Source organism: Ahaetulla prasina, chromosome 1 (assembly GCF_028640845.1).
Source record: "Ahaetulla prasina isolate Xishuangbanna chromosome 1, ASM2864084v1, whole genome shotgun sequence".
In the NCBI taxonomy this organism is placed as follows: Eukaryota; Metazoa; Chordata; class Lepidosauria; order Squamata; family Colubridae; genus Ahaetulla; species Ahaetulla prasina.
In genome coordinates, this window is record NC_080539.1 from 267,479,295 (window position 1) to 267,503,218 (window position 23,924).

The 23,924-nt window shown below is 39.8% G+C and overlaps 1 protein-coding gene across 6 annotated transcripts in view; it reads right to left on the reverse strand.

The window, feature by feature from the left end:
• The window catches only part of TMEM86A (transmembrane protein 86A), a 150,047-nt gene that overhangs the window by 83,949 nt on the left and 42,174 nt on the right, over positions 1-23,924 (reverse strand). For 2 of the 6 annotated variants that reach the window (XR_009152199.1, XR_009152200.1), the window contains exons 2-4: positions 16,360-16,624; positions 14,128-15,577; positions 11,377-11,440 (exon numbers count right to left, since the gene is read on the reverse strand). Coding sequence is in view for 2 of the 6 variants with exons in the window: in XM_058158330.1 (XP_058014313.1) it covers positions 15,150-15,577; positions 16,360-16,624 (693 nt within the window). In the remaining 4 variants the exon portion in view is untranslated. Of the gene's footprint in view, positions 1-3,067; positions 11,441-13,009; positions 15,578-16,359; positions 16,625-23,924 lie in introns of those variants that run through there. The other 4 variants (XM_058158330.1, XM_058158307.1, XR_009152198.1 and 1 more) reach the window with 3 other exon arrangements.

The window sequence follows — 23,924 nt, forward strand, 5'->3', positions numbered from 1 at the left end:
GCACTTTTATTGTTTTTCGTTCAAATAAATATTCATGTTATTTTACTTGGCTCTATCTTTATTTTTTACATTGACCAGTAGCTGCCTCATTTCCCACCCTCGGCTTATACTCGAGTCAATAGTTTTTCCCAGTTTTTGTGGTAAAATTAGGTACCTCGGCTTATATTCGGATCGGCTTATACTCGAGTATATACGGTACATGAATTATATAGCAACATTTGCCAACATTTGCAAATAATTTGGGATAATTATTTGAATGATCTCAAATTAAAACCCAAGTGCCTTTCTTCCCTTCACTCTGTTACTTTCAGTACAGATAAACAATACTTTAAAAATGCTGGCCACTGCATTCACATTTTTTTCTAAAATGTTGCTTGAAAACAACATGGCATTCTTTAAAACAGTTATGCAAACTCCAGAACATGAACTGAATGCTTTATATATGAAAACGCATGTGCTTACACACACATGACTTCCATTTTTGAAGAAAAGCCACCACACATTTCATATATTACCCCTGCGAGGTAGATAGGCAAGCATTATAGTTCAGAAAGGCAAAGATGTTATTGCAGGGAGACCAGCTCCTCTAAATGAAAAGAAAAGAAAAAGAAAAGAAAACTCCGGAAGTGTGGCAAAGTTTGGCAGTCTCTGACATTAGAGGCTCTGACAGTCCCTGCACCTTAATGGTCCCATCCAGGGAGAACAGATGTGCAAAAAGAGATGAAGAACTTCTTCCCTTTGAAAAGAATGCAAACAAAAGGAGGAAAAACATTTTGGTGATTTCCAGAGTTGGTTTACTTATTACCATATATACTCGAGTATATACGGCTTATACTCGAGTCCCCAGTTTTCCCCAGTTTTTGTGGTAAAATTGGGCACCTCGTCTTATACCCGGGTCTATACGGCTTATACTCGAGTTTTTTTTTTTTTGTTAAGCCCCTCGGCTTATACTCGAGTATATACGGCTTATACTCGAGTTTTGTTTTTTTTTCTTTTTTTCACATTTTACCAGACGGCGCGGGGAAGCCCTGTCGGTGCAGTGAGAGGGCGGGGCGGGGGAGCCGCCAGCCTTCTCAGCTGAGGAGGAGGAGGAGGAAGAAGAAGGAGGCAAAAGAAACCGACCTCGCAGAGATCAGCAAATTAGCTTTCCTTCTCCAAACCAATTTTTTAAAAAACCCGTTCTACCCAGAGCAAATGGCAAATAAGCAGCCTGCTTTGAGTCTGATTATTGTTTCATGGTGGTTGCCCTCTCTGATCTCCTTGTACATGACAAGGCACCTCTAACCCAGCGCTTTGTGTTTGTTATTGGTAATTCTCCTTCTTCCATTGGAGTCCTCTCCCCTTCCTTTCCGAACGGGGCGGGCGATTTACCTTCTCTGCCTCTTTTTATTTTCCTGGAGGTGGAGGTGTATTCCTAAGGATGCCTTCAGTGCTGGGGAAGGAGCCGATCCATGGAGGGGAGGGGGGCGACGCTGCCGAGAAGCCGCTGCTTACAGAGAGCGAAAGAGCCAGGGAGACCTTGGCATAGGTGGGCGGCTGGTGTAAGGCAGGGCAGAACCTTCGACCCGCAAGGATCCCGGGAGGTGGGGGACGAAAGAGAGGCAGAGAAGGAGGGAGGGAGGGAAGGAAAAGAAAAGAAAAGGGGGAGTGAAAATAAGAGCAGTCCGAGCAATAAATAAATATTGCTGGGCTGCTTTCCAAAAATCCTCAGCACGGAACTAAAAGTTGCAAGTGTTTTGTGAGTTCAAACAGTCCCTTCCAGACTAACACGTTTCATTAAAAGATACAAAGTTTGGTAAACTGAAGCTCGCTCTGTCCAATGCAAAAAAATCATCATCATCATATAATAATAATAATAATAATGATAATAATAATAATAATAATGATGATGATAATGATAATAATGATAATGATAATGATAATGATAATAATGATAATGATAATAATAATAATAATAATGATGATGATAATAATGATAATAATGATAATGATAATAATAATAATAATAATAATAATGATGATGATGATGATGATGATAATGATAATAATAATAATAATAATAATAATAATAATAATAATAATAATAATAATAATAATAATATTCAGCCGTGCGTCGCTTTGATGGCAGCCTGACGAAATGGGGGCAGGGGATACATACAGTTAGGGAAAATAACAAAACAATGTTTTGGGCTCAATTGCAGTCTTAAATTGAGGACTACCGGTACTTGCAATTTGAACCTTATTGGACACTTCATTCCTGGAGGGTTTTTAAAGAACAGACTGGACAATCCTTTGTCTGAAACAGTATAGGATCTCTTGCTTGAGGAGTGGGGACTGGACTAGAAGATCACTGTTAGTTTGGGATATGTTCAGAGCCCACACATCTGATGACATAAAAAAATTGGCAAAGTCATCTCAAGTCACTTTGGCCGTTATTCCAGGTGGGCTTACATCTGTATTGCAGCCCCTAGATGTCAGTTTAAATAAACCTTTCAAGGACCATGTGCGAAGGATGTGGCATGAATGGATGACATCTGGTCAAGCTCGTCTGACAAAAGTTGGAAATCTGAGAAAGCCAGACATAGAACTAATAGCACAGTGGGTTCGTGATGCATGGGAAGATATTCCAGAGGACATGGTGCAACGTGCCTTCAAGAAATGTGGCATTAGTAATGCTATGGATGGCAGTGAAGACAGCGCATTGTATGAGAGTGACAGCAGTGATGATGACGACTGTGAACTCAGTGATGACGACAACGATATGCGGATAACATCACAGAAGCTGAAGTAGCTGAAGCTCTGTTTGGACAAACAGATGATGAGGAGGAGAACTCCAGTTTTGAGGGATTTTAGCTCGTTAGCTTGGTTGCTGTTACTTTTAAAGATACTGTATTTTTGATACCATATTCTTTTGGGGACCCCTTTGCACTTTTATTGTTTTTCGCTCAAATAAATATTCATGTTATTTTACTTGGCTCTATCTTTATTTTTACATTGACCAGTAGCTGCCTCATTTCCCACCCTCGGCTTATACTCGAGTCAATAGTTTTTCCCAGTTTTTGTGGTAAAATTAGGTACCTCGGCTTATATTCGGATCGGCTTATACTCGAGTATATACGGTACATGAATTATATAGCAACATTTGCCAACATTTGCAAATAATTTGGGATAATTATTTGAATGATCTCAAATTAAAACCCAAGTGTCTTTCTTCCCTTCACTCTGTTACTTTCAGTACAGATAAACAATACTTTAAAAATGCTGGCCACTGCATTCACATTTTTTTCTAAAATGTTGCTTGAAAACACATGGCATTCTTTAAAACAGTTATGCAAACTCCAGAACATGAACTGAATGCTTTATATATGAAAATGCATGTGCTTACACACACATGACTTCCATTTTTGAAGAAAAGCCACCACACATTTCATATATTACCCCTGCGAGGTAGATAGGCAAGCATTCAGAAAGGCAAAGATGTTATTGCAGGGAGACCAGCTCCTCTAAATGAAAAGAAAAGAAAAAGAAAAGAAAACTCCGGAAGTGTGGCAAAGTTTGGCAGTCTCTGACATTAGAGGCTCTGACAGTCCCTGCACCTTAATGGTCCCATCCAGGGAGAACAGATGTGCAAAAAGAGATGAAGAACTTCTTCCTTTTGAAAAGAATGCAAACAAAAGGAGGAAAAACATTTTGGTGATTTCCAGAGTTGGTTTACTTATTACCATATATACTCGAGTATAAGCCGAGTTTTTCAGCACGTTTTTTGTGCTGAAAAACGTCCCCTCGGCTTATACTCGGGTCTATACGGCTTATACTCGAGTTTTTTTTTTTTTAAGCCCCTCGGCTTATACTCGAGTATATACGGCTTATACTCGAGTTTTTTTTTTCTTTTTTTCACATTTTACCGGACGGAAGCCCTGCCGGTGCAGTGAGAGGGCGGGGCGGGGGAGCCGCCAGCCTTCTCAGCTGAGGGAGGGAGGGTTTCCCCAACCGGTAGGTGCCTCATTTCCCACCCTCGGCTTATACTCGAGTCCCCAGTTTACCCCAGTTTTTGGGGTAAAATTGGGGACCTCGGCTTATACTCGGATCGGCTTATATTCGAGTATATACGGTACTCTTTGTTGAGGCATGTTGCAAGATGGAAAGGGTATGGTTCCCCTGAATGGGTTGTGTTCACTCATCTGCTCCTACAAGCAACCTGATCTGTCTCAATCTTTCCTGTCTAATCTCTGACCTCTGATGCCATGAAGAAAGCTGAAAGAAGGGATAGGAGAATAGAAAAGAGATGTGAGAATTTCCTTTCTCAGTTCAGGTCTTTTGGAAGGACAAATCTAACACATCCTGTGGACCTTTAGGATTTAACTGATTAACAGAGCTTGAAGGGACCTTATAGGTCATCTAGTCCAACCCCCTGCTCAAGCAGGAGACCCTACACCATTTCTGACAAACGGCAGTCCAATCTTTTCTTGAAAGTCTCAAGTGATGAAGCTTGACGAAGTGATAAAGGATCCATACAACTGCAGTCCAGGAACTCTTTATTAAAGCCAGTTTGACAAGAATTATTTTAATCTGTGCTGCAAATGCCACTACAACTTATCAACATTGCTATCTTCTCTTTTGCAATGAACCAGCCTCTTTGAAGGAACTGGATTCAATGATGTATATTGCATTTTCCACAAACTGATCTAAAGTGTTCCTGCAAGGAGGGAAGGATTTGCACATTCCAAACTGAAAGATCATATGTCCTGGAACCTTGTATCTGATATTTAAAACTCCAGGTTTTTCTCTCCCTTGTCGGGGTTTATCATAGTAATGTGTTTGTGATCTGCTTTTTTTTTTCCTTTTGGTTCAGAAGAAATAATGGAGGTTCCCCCCCCCCCAAAAAAATCTTTTAAACATACGATTTCTTTATCTACCATCAGATGTGCTCCTCTCATTGATTTTATTCACTTTTCTTAAATCTTTCAAAACTTTAAAAGATCCCCTTTTAGATCGCCATGTATCCAGAAGCAAGTCTATTTCTCACTGAGCAGGCACATTTTAAGATAGTTATGATAACTTAATGAGAAAGAAAGAGGGATGCTGGTGGCTACAGAAGATACTTAGCAAGATGTGGCAAAGAATTCATAGTTCATTTGCATAAAACACTAATCTTAGCATGAATTTTAAGTCAGGCTTTTTGTGGACTAATATGTCGTGAGAACCCACCCTCTTTATGATTTAATGTAATAGAGCCCAGAAAATTGGTTGATTCAGTAGCAAAATAAAAGACATTTATATGAATGCAGTGAATTTTTCCTATATTAGATTGATAGCCCTTTTTCTCTCATTCAGTCACTTTCTTTCTCAGACCTGTGCATATATTCCAAGAAGAGAAGCATCTTTCCAATAACTTGGAAAGGAACTCAGGAACTATTCAGGTAGTCTTCAACTTACAACAGTTCCTTTAGTGACCGTTCAAAGTTACAACAGCACTGAATAAAGTGACTTATGACCATTTTTCGCACTTATGACCGTTGTAGCATACCCATGGTCACGTTTCTTGGCAATTGTTTCATATTTATGACAGTTGCAGAGTCCCTGGGATCATGTGATCACTTTTGGTGACCTTCTGACAAGCAAAATCCAAATGGGCAAGCCAGATTAATTTAACAATCATGTCACTAACTGCAATGATACACTTCACAACTGTGGCAAGAAAGGTCATAAAATAGGGCAAATCTCACTTAACAAATCTCTCGCTTAGCAACATAAACCTTGGGCTCCATTGTGATCATAAGTTGAGGACTACCTGTGTAATCATTACCTGCTTTCTGAGTCCTAGAGCATAGAAAATATGAGTTAACTGTGAAAAAACATTCCACATCCCCCTTTCTGAAATAGTCCCATTCCATTCCTTCAGGTTTTCATCCCCAGAAGAAACATCAACCAAAAGATAGGATTGTCTCTGGAAATTATCACGGACTGTAAAGTAATTGAGACTAAACTGATTTTAAATCTAATAACAGTGGCAAGATTACTGATAGGACAGTATTGGAAGAAAAAAGAAGTACCTACAATAGAAGAATGGATATTGAAGGTTGCTAATTTGGCTGAGATGGCAAAAATCTCAGCCTTTTTGAAAGACAATACGCAAGAAAGATACTTAAATGAATGGAAAAAATGGATTGACTATATCCAAAACAGATATCAGACTAAGAGTTATCAGACTGCCTTTGAATGATTAGGATGTATTATTTCTGATTGTTTTGGGGGAGGTTAGGAATTGATGAGAACTGTAGGAGTATAACTGAGTTAGGAGGGAAATTTTTTTAGCATATTATTATTATTATTATTATTTATTAAATTTTTATACCGCCCTTCTCCCGAGGGACTCAGGGCAGTTTACAGCCAAGATAAAAACGACAGCAATATACACATAAAACCATGAGTTAAAAAACTTATTACACAAATGGCCGAATTAAAACATTAAAATAAAACCCCATAAATTATAAAATATTAAAACATTAAAACTAATTAAAATCCTATGCCAGTCCTGCGCGAACAAACAAATAGGTCTTCAGCTCGCGGCGGAAAGTCCGAAGGTCCGGCAGTTGATGAAGTCCAGGGGGAAGTTCGTTCCAAAGGGTAGGAGCCCCCCACAGAGAAGGCCCTCCCCCTGGGGGCCGCCAGCCGACATTGCTTGGTGGACGGCACCCTAAGGAGTCCCTCTCTGTGCGAGCGTACAGGTTGGTGGGAGGCATTCGGTAACAGCAGGCAGTCCCGTAAGTACCCTGGCCCTAAGCCATGAAGCGCTTTAAAGGTAGTCACCAAAACCTTGAAGTGCACCCGAAAGACCACAGGTAGCCAGTGCAGACTGCACAGGAGTGGTGTTACATGGGAGCCACGTGTGGCTCCCACTATCACCCACGCAGCTGCATTCTGAACCAACTGGAGCCTCCGGGTGCTCTTCAAGGGGAGCCCCATGTAGAGAGCATTGCAGAAATCCAAGCGAGAGGTAACCAGAGCATGAGTGACCGTGCATAAGGCATCCCGGTCAAGGAAGGGGCGCAACTGGCGAAGCAGGCGAACCTGGTAAAAAGCCCTCCTGGCGACGGTCATCAGATGATCTTTGAAAGACAACCGCCCATCCAGGAGGACGCCCAAGTTGCGCTCCCTTTCCACTGGGGCCAGTGATTCGCCCCCAACAGTCAGCCGCGGCTGCAGCTGACTGTACCGGGGTGCCGGCATCCACAGCCACTCCGTCTTGGAGGGATTGAGTTTGAGCCTGTTTCTCCCCATCCAGACCCGTACAGCTTCCAGACATCGATAGCTTCGTTGGGATGGCCTGGGGTGGAAAAGTACAGCTGCGTATCGTCAGCGTACAGTTGGTACCTCACCCCAAAGCCATTGATGATCTCACCCAGCGGCTTCATATAGATGTTGAACAGGAGAAGTGAGAGAATCGACCCCTGCGGCACCCCACATGTGAGGGGCCTCGCGGTCGATCTCTGCCCCCTGCCAACACCGTCTGCGACCGGTCAGAGAGATAGGAGGAGAACCACCGATAAATGGTGCCTCCCACTCCCAAACTCCCTAACCAGTGCAGCAGGATACCATGGTCGATGGTATCAAAAGCCGCTGAGAGGTCTAATAGGACCAGGGCAGAGGAGTAACCCCTGTCCCTGGCCCTCCAGAGATCATCAACCAACGCGACCAAAGCCGTCTCCGTACTGTACCCGGGCCGGAAGCCAGACTGGAACGGGTCTAGATAGACAGATTCATCCAGGTATTGGGGTAATTGACGTGCCACCACACTCTCAACAACCTTCGCCACAAAGCGAAGGTTGGAGACCGGACGATAATTTCCTAAAACAGCCGGGTCCAGGGAGGGCTTCTTGAGGAGGGGCCTCACCACCGCCTCTTTCAATGCGGCGGGGAAAACCCCCTCCATCAAAGAAGCATTGATAATCCCCTGGAGCCAGCCTCATGTCACCTCCTGTGTGGCCAGCACCAGCCAGGAGGGGCACGGGTCCAATAAACATGTGGTGGCATTCAACCACCCCAACAACCTGTCCATGTCCTCGGGAGTCACAGGGTCAAATCCATCCCAAATAGTCTCAACAAGACATGTCTCCAGCCTCTCACCTGGATCTACCCAATGTTGATCCAATCCGTTCCGAAGCTGAACGATTTTATCGTATAGATAACCACTAAACTCCTCGGCACGGCCCTGTAAGGGGTCATCCCACACCTCCTGATGAAGGAGGGAGCGGGTCACCCGAAACAGGGCGGCCGGGCAGTTATCTGCCGACGCAATGAGGGAGGAAACGTAAGAACGCTTCGCTTCCCTCAGTGCCACTAGGTAAGTCCTACTGTAGGACCTAACTAGTGTCCGGTCAGCCTCGGAACAGCTGGATGTCCAGGCACTCTCTAGGCGTCTTCTCCGGCGTTTCATCTCCCTCAGACCCTCGGAAAACCAAGGAGCTGGTTGAGATCTGCGCCGGGTCAGAGGCTGCAAAGGCACGACACGGTCTAAAGCGCCAGTCGCGGCCCATTCCCAGGCCGCAACTAGCTCCTCAGCCGTGCCGTGGGCCAGATCCTCAGGAAGTGGCCCAAGCTCCTTCAGGAACCTCTCCGGGTCCATCAGGCACTGGGATGGAACCAACGTGTTGGTCCCGTCTCCCTGCGGTGTTGAGTGGCGGTCCGAAAGTCTAGACGAAGGAGAAAATGATCTGACCATGACAATGGCTCGGTAACTAAATCTCCTAAATCCAGATCATTTAACCACTGTCCAGAGATAAAAATCAGATCCAGTGTGCCTCCCCCAATGTGAGTAGGGCCCATCAACTATGTTTGTTTTATCTTTAACTATACCTTGTGTTTGTTCCGGGAAGTCGAGGGGGGGGGGAAAGCTTTTTTTTTGTAAAACTTTTTCAATAAAAAAAAGATAGGATTGTTTATGTTAAACGTATTTTGCAGAATTGGAATAATTTGGAGAAACTTCATATTTCTGTGATGATCAGAACAGAGTTCATACTGCGAGTGGATGAGTTGAGACAACAGTTTGCTAAATCCTCTTATTGCACTTCCACCCAGATGAGTCACAATTTCCATCAGGAATGAAATGTTGACTATACTATCCAACAACATTATACATTATCCATGCTCTGACATTCAAATCAGGCCTTTCATTTAAGCCTATCAGCCTGCCCTAATTTCTAGGAAATGGCATCCTTCACAACTTTTTCTTGTGGACTGTACTGGAATTTAAAAATCCAGAGTTTGATTAACCTCTTGTGGACATGTGGATTTTTTCCATCCCAGTTCTCGTAGCTGTTCTTAGAAAGCAGCCAACCAAACTAATAGAAAAATTTAAAAGTTATCATGAAAAAATAAATCTATTTTTTCTCAACCCAACGCTATTACTTAACTGATTGTTAAATATATTTAATAGTTTTTAAATATAAAAATGTGGGATTTCTTTTAAAAATATAATAAAATTACATACTACATATGCCAGCAGTTTGGCAGATCGAATCTCATCAGGCTCAAGGTTAACTCAGCTTCCATCCTTCTGAGGTTGGTAAAATGAGGACCCAGATTGTTGGAGGCAAGATACTGACTGTAAACTGCTTAGAGAGGGCTGTAAAGCGGTATATAAGTTTAAGTGCTATTGCTACTGCTATTATGCCTGTTCAGATTTCTGGCAGATTTTCCCAAGGACAACTTTTCGGTATCACAGTTGAATTTTATATATTATACTTTAAAGCAGAAGACCCTAACAACTACCTATAATTTCCATTTTGAGCCAACAATTCCTTTATGATGCATCTTTGAAGAACAGCAGAACAATCTTAGAGAACATGTTAAGTCAACATGTCCAATGTTAAAAAAAAAATCCCTCTCACTCATATTTACACATACATACCATATTTTATAGGATATGTCTTGGGAAATACTGCTGGTAAAGTATAAAGCATTTAAAATGTATTACAAGCACTGTATTACATAAATATTTTCAGAAGAAAAAGTGTTGTAGATTGAAATTTTTAAAAAATCTCATATGGTCATTGAGGAAGTAGCTTTCTCTAAAAAAAATGGTACTTACTAAAATCAGTTAAGGTCTCTAGCAACTCCAAAAACTCTAAAAAATTTGCCTGGCAATGATGGCTTGGAAAAAATAACATCTGGGTAAGGAAGCTAGGGACAACCAAAAATGTTTTTGTTGTTTACTACACCGGTAGATGAACTGAAAAGTTCTCAACTGCATGAGATTAAGCTGAGAAATTTTAATTCACCTCGTTTTGTTTTGTTTTTTTTAAAAAAACCCTAAATATTTTAACCTTTATTTAAACAGAAGTACCTTCTTTTTACTCTGCAACTTCAATGCAGTTCTGAAACCAATCCATGTCTTGAACACTACTAATTAAGTCTGGGTTGTATGATAGCAATCAACAAACTGGATCATGTCCAGAGAAGGATGACAAAGATAGTTAAAGGCTGGTAGCCAAACCTGGCAAAGAGAGATTGAAGAGTGAACATGATAGCTATCTTTAAACATTCAAAAGATTGTCATAGGGTTGATGCAACAAACATGTTCTCTGTTGTTCAGGGGCAAAATACTATGCTTAAATTACAGGGGATGGTGACTTTAACTCAGTATTAGGAAGAACATTCTGATAGCATGGGGTGTTTGACAATATAAAAGACTTATCTCCAAAAGAGGTGCTTACTATTATCATGGTTGGTCACAGTCATTCAGATATTTAGACTGGGTATGGCATTTTTGTCCTTCTATTGAGTCCTTCCCAAAACCCTGGGCTATGCAGATATTGTTGTTTAATCGTATTAAAAGTATTGTCACAGGATGTGAGCAACTTCAAGTAAAGCTGCCTTTTGCAATTAACTGGTGGTGCTCCAGATTTTTCTTTGGGATTGCATCCAAGGCACTCGACACTATTATCGTTGCTTTCTTTTGCCACAATAGTTCTTTTTCTATTTATATTATTATTATTATTATTATTATTATTATTATTATTATTATTATTATTATTATTATTATTATTATTATTATTATTATTATTAAGTGTAAATGTTGAAACCAGTTAACCATTTATCAAGGCTTCAGTGGCAAATGAGACTTTAGGTCCCTACCAATCCTGGAATGCATTTACTGTTACACCCATTAGTTTCTCTTAAAATTCTGGAATTCTATAGATCAAAATAAATAGAGTAACAGCTTAACTAAACACAGTGTTAGACTTAAGAGAGCACATATGGAAAAGACTATGGAAGGGCATATTACAAGATCACCTATAGATGAACACAATGTAAAATGCTTCCGCTAGAAAATGTATATCCATGTTTGGCTCATCTATATCCATATTCACTCACATCTTTCCTTCTTCTCTTCTTCTTCTCCCTCCTCCTCTTCTTTTTCACATTAACAAGAATGTATCTAAATTGTATCAAAGAGATTCAAAGGCAAAGTCACATGTGAATCAGTTTGTTTTATGAGCAGCTGCCTAAGCAGTCCCAGGTCAAATGTCTTAATTCAGAAGAGATCATAATCAGCCAAACTGCACAGGTACGTAAAAAAATGTCATACAATCAGGGAATTCTTTCAAGGAAAAAACAAAAAACAAATCAGTCATGAAATACAAATACATGAGAAGCAGCTTTGTTCCCCTGTGGCTGGTTCACTGAACAGCTCTGCAATGGGAGCTCTGTACTTTTAAAGAAGCAGTTAGAAAATTTGGATATCACCATGTCCCTTATTGCTATATTGATTTAAAATCTTCCCAGATTTCTACCCCAATGTAAAATCAGAGAGGGTTTTTTCCTCAGAGAGCTATCAGCAAGCAATGCCCATTGAAAATCTGAGTGGTTCATTCAAGTCTTACCTAAAGTGTAAACTACCGGTATATGTCACTTTTACTTTTTGTTCCCTCATCTTTGAATACGGGATAAAGGAACAAAATGATTTCAGAATGGTTTGACTTTGAATTATTCCTTAAATAATTCCTTCCATGAATTAAACCTATTCTAGCAGCTATCTGCAAAAAATGCTGCTATAATGAAACAGCAGTAAAGACATCAATTTATACCATGGCAAAAATTCCCAGTTTCCTGAACTGACAGTAATGTATTGCTGAAATAATTAGGGAAAGTCTTAAAATGCATTCTTTCATTTTCATGGTTAAAATCTGGAGTATAGTTGCATCTCTGGGAAACATGGGATCACTGAGATTATGGAATGGATGTCTGGGATTACTTTTGATTAATAGGACACAGCTATGTAAAGGGGGATGGATGATACGAGCAAGCTGAAATATTTTCAATACTGATAGTTCTCGGTTAACAACAACTATTTGGACTGGCATTCCCATTGCTAAGTGAAGCAGCTGTAAAGAGCAATGTCACATAACTGTGTTGCTTTCTGACAGCAGTTCTGGCACTTGTTACTATTAAGCAAATCTCATAATGCCGTGATGTCAAATAGTGATCTTATGTGGCTGCCATTTGTGATATATATATCATATATATATATATATATATGTTTTTGTAGGTTTTCATGGGTATATGTATTCAGGTTTTGGTATGTTCAGGTCTTTTCCTGTGTATTTTCAATCTTACACGGGAAAAGACCCAAACATACCAAAACCTGCACATATATATATATATATATATGTTTTCTGAGGTTTTCACAGGTGTTTGTATATAGGTCTTTGGTTGTTCGGGTTTTCTCCCGTGTAAAATTGGAAGTGTCTTGGCGACGTTTCGACGAAGTCTCATTCGTCATCTTCAGGCTTCAGCTTCGTGCTTCTGGGAGCAATGTGTGATCGCAAAAGGAAGAAACAGCTGCGATCACACATTGCTCCCAGAAGCACGAAGCTGAAGCCTGAAGATGACGAATGAGACTTCGTCGAAACGTCGCCAAGACACTTCCAATTTTACATGGGAGAAAACCTGAACAACCAAAGACCTATATATATATATATATATATATATATATATATATACACATGCACACATACACACCACTCATTCAGCACCATCCTAAGTTCAAATACTTGCTGAACAAGTGATTGTTGAATGAGAACCAGCCTTCAGATGTCGATTGCTTAGAATTCCCAACAATATTCACAATGAATACTTTGCATAGAAGTTATAAAAAATATAACTCCGGTGACTACATTTCTACACAATTACTTTTGCAAGCAGAAAGAGAATCATCATGAAATAATATGATGGGGGAAATCTAATGAGATGCTCTACATCAGCGGTCCCCATCCTTTCCAGCTTTGTGGACTGGCAGCAGCGGGGGCGGGGGAGGGGATGGTTCCATGCAAATAGAGCTCCATGCACGAGTGAACACACCTGCCACTCGTGCAAGTGGAGGTGTGCACGTGGACACGCTCGCCCGCCGCTTGCACAGCCTGGTTCTGAATGGGCTGCAGCCTGAGGGTTGGGGCCCCCTGCTCTACATTCTGCATCAGTCTTCCCCAACCTGGTGTCTTCCAGGGAGTGTTACAGCTCCAATGGTCCTACCGCTGTTAATGCTGACAAAGAATTCTGAGTGTGGCAGAAGTTCTAGCAAATCCGAATGGCATCAAACAACCAAAATGTTAAGAAACAGACACTGACATGATCATATATAACGGATTGTGAAGAAGAAAAAATGTAGTAAGAAAAATAAGTGGGGGAAATGATGTCCCCCCCAAATGCCACTGAGGAAAACCAGAAGGGGGTGGACCCAAGGGATTTCACACTGATTGTTGCAGTGCAAGTCAACAAAACCTGTTTTGTATGCTGGATGCCACAAAACAAGGAAAAGTGCCAGCATGCAATTGGACTTCCCACCCAGATTGACCGGCGGTAGTTCATTGTTGCCAGAGGAAAATGAGCAAATGAGTGGCTCTGGAGCATGGTGAAGCGATAATTTCTCAGCACTTTGGTGATTGGCTGTGCACATCAGCATGATCCATGCTGCAGCTGCAGGCATGAAGGCAAAGTCTACAGCTCTGGCTGGACGTGATGGGGAAATATTGATGTGCACATCTACAGAAAGAAGACAGCAAATGCCTGGAAGCCACTGGCTTTGCTTTAAATAGTCCACAGGTGAAGAGTGAATTGCAAATGTACCTTAGAAATCCATTTCACAGTCGTTCTTCATGACATCACGCTCAGATGCTTGCGTGTGCATTCTCTTCCAAGACACTCTGGCACTGATTGTGGAGAGGAAAAGAGGCTAAGAATCTTGTACAAGAAGGTGATTTTTTTGACCAATCGATTATGTCTACAAAGCAGCTGGTATCTTAAAAATGCCCAAATGTCCTTCTTAGTGTTTCAGTACTAATAATATTGAACATTTTCGCTTGGAAGCGCCGATTCACTAAACAGCATGACTTGTTTTATGGTTAAACCTCTTTTTTCCCACATTTTTCCCTGCCTCCAACCTCTACCAGCCTGAGAATGTTCATTGCATTTTGTTGTTGCTTTTAAAATCTGCAGAAAAATAGATGCTCTGCAGGATTCACATTCACCAAAATAAAAATAAAAATAAAGGCTATGCATGGCCTATAAATACATAATTTCACGAATCTGGAATTTAAACTGATTTCTCCCAAGGACAACATAAGTTACATTACGCATAGTGATTGACATGAGTGCTCCTACATCCTGTGATTATTTTTCAGGTCCCAAAGATTTTTCTGTGTAGACTCACAATGGCTTACAGTTCTAATGCAATGTATGCAAAACAGGGGCTTAGGCAGCATGGAGACTCTTTTTTTGTGTGATTTTTGCACATTCCATGTTGAAGGCAAAGCTCTTAAATTCCAGTGTATTGCCTACCCTATTTAATAGTAATATTGTCCTGAAATGAGCTTTGTCTGGAATGTTCAGCACCAGTTTCTGTATTATACAAATATACCAATGTGTTAAGAGAGGTTTCCAAGGGTCAGGAAGTAAATACTCCAAAACCATCTAAACCTCCACTGTGAGTTCCATACTCCAATCATCAGGACTAGACAAGACCACCCAAATAGTATAAAGAGAAGCTTCAAAGAAGCAAGATTTGCAGTCACAGATTCTGAAACATCCTCCAGGATGAATGCAGCTGTAGCATCCCCAACAGAGCTGATGGGTGTGTAGGCATCAGTCTCTTATTTTCTCTTTTTGAAAACTTCTTCATCCTTGCTCTCCACCGCAGAAAGTGCAATGAGCATTTGAGCCGCGTAGTAAGTGGCCATGATGATGACCCTTGAGTAGGGGACAGGAAAGCAGAATTTGTTGACCGCAATAGTCAGGTCAGATACCATGAAAAGCACAGAACCGATGCAAGCAGAAAGCTTGGTCCAAGTCCACAGGTCGTTGCAGAGCTGCACACCAGCCATAGCCCGCCAGCCCATAAAGCCAATTAAGGCAATGTAGACAGCTACCAAATAGGTAAATGGGCCTGACAGGTAGGAATACAGGAAGGTGTAGAAGAAACTGGACACCAAGCCAATCCCAAAGCCAACTTTCAGGTCCCAAGGTTTAATTCCAAATGCTGAGGAATACAGTATGTGTGTAATACCGAACATCAACAAGCCTGGGGAAGGAGAACAAATGCTCTGAATTAGTAGAGAACAAAGTACTTCGCATAAGTCACAATGATAATTTTGAAACAATGCTCAGCAAAAATTACAAGTGAAAAATCGTGTATGCTGTGTCCAATTCATTTCTACAAGTGCCACCATTTACCTCACAAAAAACTGTGACAATAAAGTTACTTTTCTGTTGTCTGTCCCTTTTATTTTTTTGGTCCCAGGATGAAATTCATAGTTTCATTATAGTCTTTGTCATCCTTTTGTACCCTGAACTCATTTTTCTAAATCACTCCTGCTCAGATGTTGAATTAATAAACCAAGAAACAAATTCATAATCACAATAGGTGCCAGAGATCTGTAGTACTTTTAGTTTGTCATTTATGCATCCTGGGACCCAAAAATAAAAGGAACAGACAACAGAAAAGATTTCAGGGGAAAGATCCCTTACTATCCAATAGATCTATTCCTGTATGAGCCATATGGTACCCAGGCTTAATCTACTTTCTCCACATTCTGCAACTCAAATCAGGGCAATTGGACTGAAGGTAAAGAGGTTAGGGCAGGCAGTGACATCCCTCCATGTAGCACATGACATTTTCTCATCCCAGCCTCTTGTTACTGCTCTCCACATCTCTAGTTATACAGTATACTAATGCTTCACCCAGAAACAGACCAGTTCTAGTACCAAAACTGGGTGTCGATTCCACTCATTTACCCTTGCAAGCAACTTGGAATTTTCCCCAAAAGGTTCTATGTTCCCTTCAAAGCAGACAAACCCACTAACCGTGAATAAAATAGCCCTGCTCTTGCCAGATGAGGAAAGCATCTCCCAAGGCAGAGAATATCAAACCAGCAAAGATCCTACAGGCATTGTGATGGGCTGTCAGGAAATTGATCCCATGTGCCAACAGGAAGACCCATAAGCAGAAGATTGGCAAACACTTGATCAGGGCACTGAACCAGGAAGGGCTGGAGGTTGGCAACCAGAGGACAAAGTAGACGCAGGTGGCTTTGAAAAAGGGCACGAGTTTAGGACCTTCACTCTTCACCTAGAAGAAACAAGAAGTGGTTGTTAAGGTCTATTCAATAGCCATTGAGTCCCAAAGAGCAGCGGTAAACAACAGGGCCAAATCCTTCCTCAGAGACTAGACCTTTAAAAGGTTACCACCTTTAAAATGCTTCATGGCATGGGACCTGGTTATTTATGGGACTGCCTACTGCGACCGACGGCCTCCCAGTGACCAGTGCGCTCCCACAGGGTGGGCCTCCTTGGGGTACCGTCGGCTAGACAATGTCGGCTGGCAACCCCCGGGGGGAGGGCCTTCTCTGTGGGGGCTCCAGCCCTCTGGAACGAATTACCACCTGGTATTCGCCAACTCCCCGATCTCCGGACTTTCTGAAATGAGCTGAAAACATGGTTGTTTCATCGCGCAGGACTGGCCTGATAGTTTTAATTGGGAATTTTAAACGGGTTTTAAGGAGTAGCCTAAATTTAAATATTTCGTTTTAAATTATTTTAATGTTTTGTATACTGTTTTTTTATACGGCTGTAAACCGCCCTGAGTCCTTCGGGAGAAGGGCGGTCTAGAAATTTAAATAATAAATAAATAAAATAAAATAAATAAAGACAGCCTACTTCCCCTGTTGTTCAAAAATCTTGCTGATCTTGTGTTTTCGAAAACAAAAGTAACTTGAACTTTACCATACTTTCGCTCTCTCCATATGTCATCAGCTGTTTAGCCTCAGAACTTTTCCATGCCAAGAACAGAAGTTTACTTCCTGCAAAGTATCAGCATCTTGGAAATCCATCTGTCTGATTATGATTAGGGTTTTTATATGTACTGTATACATGTGTTTGTATACAGGAGTGAAATGTGTTCTAAATCAGTTTCAAAGTTTAGTTTTCTCTCACACAAACATGCACTCATACATAACACATGTATATTCTACTCTGCATATACTATATATGCTCAAACAAATATAATTATAGTCAGTCATAGAATAATATAATCAGCAGGGAATAATGTTGCTTTATAGCTGGTTCCCGGCAGCATTCATTTATTTATATGCGTATACAGGAAGACAGAATCTTGGAAAGTCTTAAGATGTAAGGAGTCCTTCCAGATGTGTGGGCCTTTACCCTTTTAAATTCTCTGGTCAGCATGAAGGGCACTGGATTAGGGAATATTAGGCTAAATCAAGAGCAGTCAATGATTTTTAGTCAAGATCAGAATGACTTTTTAAATTACTTTGGCTTCCAAGATGAGCAAGACTGTATGTGCAGTGATGTGGTAATGCCATCAAATGCATGGAGATGAAGTGTATTTCTCCACTTAAGTTTGCTTGAAAATAGGGGGACAAACTAGCAATGGTCAGTCATTTTGCAGCCAAATGTTATGGTACAAAATGGGTAGGAAGCAGCATAGAATTTCACACATGGATTGCCCAGCCTTCCCTAAGAAGTTTACAAAAGGCTTCGACATGTCCTTACCATCCTCAGGATTCTCATACAGTTATAACCATTCATCCACTGTCATTCAATAAATATTTCTCAACATACTAGGTAGAATCAAATTTCCTGACAGTGTGAATTATGTGCATTCCCTTAATTGTGCGAATTTACCTTCCCTACAATTTCTTTTTAATTGCTTTAGAAATATGGATAGTCCTAGCATTTTGCTGATACATGACAGCTAATGTTAATTTGTGATTCAACCTCATTTTTCATCAATTTGCAAGATTAAGACTGCAAACGATTAGGAATTTAAATTCAGAGTGACCCAAATAAACATTGGTCTTAATTTTGGCTATAATACATCCATGATTCCATGACAGGTCAAGCCCATTTCTGAGCTGATTCTACGCAAACCCATCACTATGATTTGTTTGGCAAATTATGTCCCAAACCTTCTACATTTTCGATGAATAACAAAGCATTTTGCATTACCTCATCATATTTTATTTGTTAGATACCATCCTTAGGACAATTTTAAATTTGTACTCGAACACTGAAATTATAGGCATATGGGTTAGAATTTGTTTTTCAATAAGTGCACAAAAGATCGGCCTTAATAAGTCTGCATGAAAGAACCTTTTTTTTTTTTAACATGAGCTGGATAAATGTGTAAATATTTAGAAATAGCACAAGGTGTTCCTTCAAAAGGCTTTTCCAAATCAATTCACTTTTATTGGCCCTTAAAAATGTATCATTTCACACTGATCTCTACAAGAGCAATAACATCTGCTACAATTGCTGTAGGATAGGATAGCCTACTAGAAAAAAGTTTACTAAGCAGTTGTTTTAGTATTGCTTGGTCTCCCCCCCCCCAAAAAAAATGTATTGCTGAACTGAGAAATCTTTGAGTATTTTATCTAAAACATGATTCACGGATTTAAACTGACATTGTCCATCACCACAGATTCTAATTCAGTGACAATAAATACTATTCCCATTTATAAAAGTTCTGGAAAACATTCAAATCAATATTTTTAAATAACGCATTGACCAACTTGTTTAAAAGAGAGGCATGAGAACACTTTTTAAATGCAAGTTACTCAGAAGAAATTCTACAACCTGGAAATGATGGTATTTTCACTGAAAATGGGTATTTTCTATGGATGGGGGCCAGTGGTGGGATTCAAAGTAATTTAACAACCAGTTCTCTGCCCTAATGATTTCTTCGAACAACCAGTTTGCCAAATTGCTCAGAAAGTTAACAACCGGTTCTCCTGAAGTGGTGCGAACCGGCTGAATCCCACCACTGATGGGGGCCTGTGACAGAGAGTGATTTATTCTAATAATATTGACATAGAGAAACAGCTTAGGAATAGAGACATACAGATGGAAGACACAGGATTGACTTGCCATCTTTCCTTCAACCAAATGGAATGCTCCTCTTTTAGGTTAAAAGAGGAGCCCATCCTGCCCAACAGGTCATTCCATTCTTCCTATACAGGTAGTCCTCAACTTAGGATCACAATGGAGCCCAAAGTTTTATGCTGCTAAGTGAGAAATTTGTTAAGTGAATGTTGCCCCATTTTACAACTTCCCTTGCCACATTTGTTAAGTGAATCACTGCAGCTGTTAAATTAGTAACATCGTTGTTAAGTGAATCTGACTTTCCCATTGACTTTACTTGTAGGAAAGTCGTAGAAGGTGATCACATGACCCCGGGACACTGCAACTGTCATAAATGCGAGTCAGTTGTCAAGCATCCAAATGCAAATCCCCATGATCTCAGGGATGCTGCAATGGTCATAGTGACCATTCTGAAAGAAAAAGGGTCATTAAGTCTCTTTTTCCAGTGCTGCTGTAACTTCGAACGGTCATTAAACAAACTGTTGTAAGTCAAGGACTATCTGGTATTTCATTTTAGTTTTCCAATGCTTAATCTACATTTTAGTTTTCCAATGCTTAATCTACATTTCAAAGCATGAGTGGTAATAACTGGGCTGTGTTGAGTGGATTTTATCTTTCTGAGTGTTTTTAAAATAATTTTTTGTATCTTTCTAAATCTGGGATCTTTTCCCAAGCATACTACTCTTCATTTGTTTCTTACTCTTCTCAGTTTAATTTCTGCCCCATTGGTTGGCCACCGCCTTCATTACAGAGCAAGCTTTAATCCAGACTCTGGGATTTACCTCTTCACTTCTAACTCTTTTCTCAGTACAGCATTACAATAAGGCTATTAGATCTGAGCTAAAAAATTTTTAAAAAATTGGATAGCATACAAGACACAAGTGTCAGGACACAAATTGGAGTGTCCTGCCTTACAAAATCAATGGTCCCATTTTTCATGAATACCAAATATTCCTTATGAGTTAAAGGCTAAACCAATTCAATAAAAATTGGGAAGAGGGGGTAGGTTTAGCCACCATCCTTCTTACATTGGAACTGTAATAAATTTGAAGGCACTTTAATATACATGATTTGGCCATGCTCCTTTCTGATTTTTTTTTAAAATTTGAATTTATATCCCGCCCTTCTCCGAAGACTCAGGGCGGCTTACACTGTGTTAAGCAATAGTCTTCATCCATTTGTATATTATATACAAAGTCAACTTTATTGCCCCCAACAATCTGGGTCCTCATTTTACCTACCTTATAAAGAATGGAAGGCTGAGTCAACCTTGGGCCTGGTGGGACTTGAACCTGCACTAATTGCAAGCAGCTGTGTTAATAACAGACAGACTTAGTCTGCTGAGCCACCAGAGGCCCTTTGATTTGATTTAATTTGACATTACCACTTTGGTGGAGCAGGTGTTTGGGATGAAATAAAACCATTTGATATATATTGATATATATTTGATATATATACTGTCTATACTGTTGACCTCACCCCATTCCTAAGAGGTCTGTAAGGGGCGTGCATAAGAGCACCAGAGTGCCTACTGTCCCTGTCCTAATGTTCCCTTTAGTTGTATTCATTTTATGTATTCAATTCATGCTTATATATATTATTTAATATGTATTTGACAAAATAAATAAATAAATATTGGTAAATTATATTCAGAACTTTGAAATGTATCTATGTATGAGAAGCATTGGTTATTTTGCACTTGAACAATGCTCCTGCAAAAAAAATGTGATTATGTATTACTTCAAGGATATTTGTTCCCCAGACCCTTAGACTCCCCAGAGTCTAAGGGTAATTTAATAAAGTTTGCCAACTCTCAGCTTTTGAATTGGCTCTATAGCAACAAGGGAAAAATAAGAAAATATGATTCTGTGTGGCCTAATGTATTGTAGAAAATTAGATAAATGTCATTGTTTATGTCTTTCTTTTTAATCTTATTCCCTCTATTTGCACTTTTGAATCTATGTTCTCTTGTAGTTTGTAATATTCAGAGTTTGAGAGAAAGGGAGACTTTACTTTGAACTGGTTAAATGACATTTGCAGGTTCAGCTTTTTTGCTTTATTTTTATATTTGTTAAGAAATTCATTAAAATGGTGCATTACAAAATCTGGGCTACAAAAATCTAGTTAGCTAATAGAATGCAGCACAGATACTGAAAACTCTTAACATTGTATTGCCATACAGTATATGTTAACCTCAGATTATGCAGTCTATATCTGGTAACTGTAATGAGGAACTGCTGCAATTTCTTCACATAAATCAAAATTATCTGAGGACACTGGATCCCATGTAAATTGCTATTTTATAAAATTTCCTGGTAATAAGGCCATGAGGTTTTCTTAAATCAAATATATGTCTAGGTTTGTCTCACAGCTGACATTTCTGACTGCCAATTTTCACCAAAAGGAGCCTCTTGCATCACCTCAGACAGAGCATCTCTCCTCAGCTGAGGGAAATTGCAGAGTTGATATCCAGCAAAGTCTGAGTTTTTGAAACAGCAAACAGAGAACATTTGCCAGAAAAATATAATTAAACACTTGGCAACTGGCCCTTAAAACCTTTCATACTGAACCTGTCACTGATTTAATTTGGCATTAAAAAACAAGAATCCTGGCACAATAATAAAGGTGCAGAGAATGAATGAGTCAATGAAAATTAATCAAGTCAGCATTAAAAAAGAATCGGACTACCAAAGGAGGTATAAATTCCTTAGAGTTATATATTAGCATGTGCCTTTATCCCCAGAAACTTGAGACATCTATTCAAAGAATTATATTATTTAAATATCTGGAGTTTTGCAGCCCAGATATGCTACTGGGGTAAAATAAATCCTGCTATTAATAGTACATATAAACTCTTGACCCTCCCTCCCAAATGTATGCATAGTTTAGACATACAAATTGTAACTTATTAGGGCTGTGTACCCTTTGATTGGGGGGGGGGGTGTAACTACTTTGGATCTTATGCAAGCAGAGTATCAATCTGCTGTTCATTAAATTAGCCTGACATTTTTCAGACCTCTACTGCTTCAAGAAGTCCACTTATTTTACTGCATAATTCCAATGCATACAGGGACCAGCCAACTCTGAAGATGTTCCAGAGCCAACATAATGACCCAGCAACCCAGCCTTCTGATTGATGAGGCATATTGTGTTTGGCATGTTGAAATTTCAGAAAAAAATTCAAGGCAGCTTCTTGCAAGTAAAATAAGTACCCTAAATGAGAAATAATGAAAACAAGGATTCCCCTATGGTCAGCTCAAGGAGGATTATGAAAGTGGTCAGAACTATCCAGAAGCAAAATTTGAAAGAAAGCCAGGAAAGAAAAAAAGTAGGCAAATTTCTTACCTAAGAAATCACCCAGACAAAAAAAAAAAGAATTTATAGCTTCACTGCACCAGAGTTGACTTGGAAGAAATATTCCATATGCTATGTGCTGCAGGCACTATTCCTTAAAAAAAATTTTAAACGCAGATTAAGCACAAATTGTGTGTAAAATAATGCTGACAGGAAGTCATTGGCAGTAGGGTAGAGATCAGGAAAAGGATACAGTCAACATGGCCATTCAACTTTTCCCTACTTCCTTGTAAGCAGAATATAGTGATATGCTTCAATCATAACAATACAGGAGCACACAATAGATTTAAGCTTAATGTGAACCGCTCCAATCTTGATTGCAGAAAATATGACTTCAGTAACAGAATTGTTAATGCCTGGAATGCACTACCAGACTCTGTTGTCTCTTCCCAAAATCCCCAAAGCTTTAAGCAAAAACTATCTACTATACTACTCCATTCCTAAGAGGTCTGTAAGGGGCGTGCATAAGAGCACCAACGTGTCTACCGTTCCTGTCCTAATGTTCCCTTTGATTGTATCCAATTTCATATAGTTATTACATGCTTATGATTATATTTATGCTTATATATCGTATAGTTATTTCATGCTTATGCTTATATATACTGTTGTGACAAATAAATAAATAAATAAATTAAATAAGTAAGTAAGTAAGTAAGTAAATAAATAAATAAATAAAATAAATATGCGCACACCCATCACAAATGCTAGATCTCTGAAGTAGATACAGGCAATAGGAATTCTGATTTAAACAATTGAGGAGGAGTAACCAGCAATACCATGAGCCTGCTCCCTGGAATTTAGTAGGTAGTCAAGGCTAAAAATGCTCATTCAGGAAACCACCGTAGATCTAAGAAATTCACCTCAACTTCCATTGTAAGTGGGTCAAATTAATCAGAATGAAGTACAAACTAACAAGTAGTTCCCATTTCTCTTTCCAAATTAATACACTTATGACCAGTGACCTGGCAACCCAGGATTGAGAAGGACATTGCTGGGGGGGGGGGGAGAGAGCCTAAATGCCCCCCTAAACCTGCAGTCTTATCAACAGTAACCTCAGAGCAAGTTTCAGTGAAGTGAATAAAGCCCAGTTTATTTGAATAAAGGAGACTATTTGTAGCTCAGGGTTGAAATGAGGG